Source organism: Symphodus melops (assembly GCF_947650265.1).
Source record: "Symphodus melops genome assembly, contig: scaffold_218, whole genome shotgun sequence".
Classification (NCBI taxonomy): Eukaryota; Metazoa; Chordata; class Actinopteri; order Labriformes; family Labridae; genus Symphodus; species Symphodus melops.
The window spans coordinates 45,001-46,416 of record NW_027636515.1 but is presented as its reverse complement, the minus strand read 5'-3'; the positions used below and the strand labels follow the sequence as shown (position 1 = coordinate 46,416).

At 49.3% G+C, this 1,416-nt stretch overlaps 1 protein-coding gene across 1 annotated transcript in view; it reads right to left on the bottom strand.

Annotated features, from left to right (window-relative positions):
- Nucleotides 1–6: 6 nt before the first annotated feature.
- LOC306819414 (immunoglobulin superfamily member 8-like) overlaps nt 7–1,416 on the bottom strand; it is a gene marked incomplete at its 3' end in the record, with an annotated part of 13,159 nt that continues 11,749 nt past the window's right edge. The window contains exons 4-5 of the mRNA XM_079373212.1: nt 1,172–1,416; nt 7–125 (exon numbers count right to left, since the gene is read on the bottom strand). The exon at nt 1,172–1,416 is cut by the window's right edge and continues 163 nt beyond it. Coding sequence (XP_079229338.1) covers nt 7–125; nt 1,172–1,416 — 364 coding nt within the window. The remainder of the gene's footprint in view (nt 126–1,171) is intronic.

The window sequence follows — 1,416 nt, the reverse complement described above, 5'->3', positions numbered from 1 at the left end:
TGTGACTTCAAGGGAGAGGGCAGCAAGGTTGTCAGCGACGACAGAGCAAAGAAGGGTGAGGGTGTTGCCTGGGGTGAGGAGCAGAGAGGGGGAGGTGGGGGAGACCTTCACATTGAGGGACTGACCTGAGGAGGAGACAGACACAAAGGGTTAATGAGTACGAAACCATGGTCAGGTGGAATCCTGGGTTCCGATTTGGACTGTGAGTTGATTACAGTAATGCTAAGCTAATGAAACTTCTGCACCTACAGGGAGAAGGTGCTAACTTGTTAACAAGCTAACAGCTAACTACATCCTTTATTTAACCCGTCTGAAAATTTAAAAAAGAGATCTGGTAAAACTTCAAGTTAAGACCCATCCATATTTAAAGCCCCGCCCCTTTCCTGGCCTGGTGATGGTGCAGGTTTGGACAGAGTCCGGTCTAAGTCAGAGGCTCGACGGTTTAGTGTTTCTAAAGGTTCAGGTTAAAGAGAGCAGAACAGATACTATACAACACACAGAATATCAAGATATTAACGCCTCTCTCTCTCGGGAGGCTAATCCAAGCTAACCGCTGGGGTTTGTCCAATGCTCAGGACAGGAGGACAGGAGGACAGGAGGACAGGAGGACAGGGAGGACAGGGAGGAGACACGTTCACTGGGACTCTGCTGCAGAAGAGACTTTAATGTCTGAATCTCATAAAAACGTCTGTCACAATGTGTTTGTCTTCAAACCTCGGCTCACATTACTCCCCGTCTCCTAGAACCACCAGTGTACGGTGTCTCAGTGTGGACAAAAGACTTTGTTTGACTTTTCTCATCCTCTTTACTTTGCACACACAGTCAATATGAAGAGACACATAAGAGAAGAGGAGCGATCAAGATATAGAGCTGCCACAGCAAATACAGAGAGAGAATGTTTAGACAGACAGCAGGGTCACAGGGTGAGGGACACACACACACACACACACACACACACACACACACACACACACACACACACACACACACACACACACACACACACACACACACACACACACACACACACACACACACACACACACACACACACACACACACACACACACACACACACACACACACACAGGGCCTGCAGACAGTCGTCGTGTTAACTCATATTTAGTTCTTCTGAAAACAGACTTTTCGCACATGCTCAGTACAAACTCACCTGTGGGCGTGACCATCACTGTCCCCATCTCTCTCACACTCTCCACGATCTTCACCCAGCGTCCTCCGTCCTCGTGCGTCCACTCCGTCCCATTACACTCGTACAACCCGTCATCTGATGTCGTTACCCTGGTAAGCACCAGCTCAAACACGCCATTCTTCCCGGGAACCAATCGGATTCCTCCGTCAGAGTACCTGCGGGTGTACTTGGACCCGACCACCACGTCTCCCTGAGGTCCAAAAACC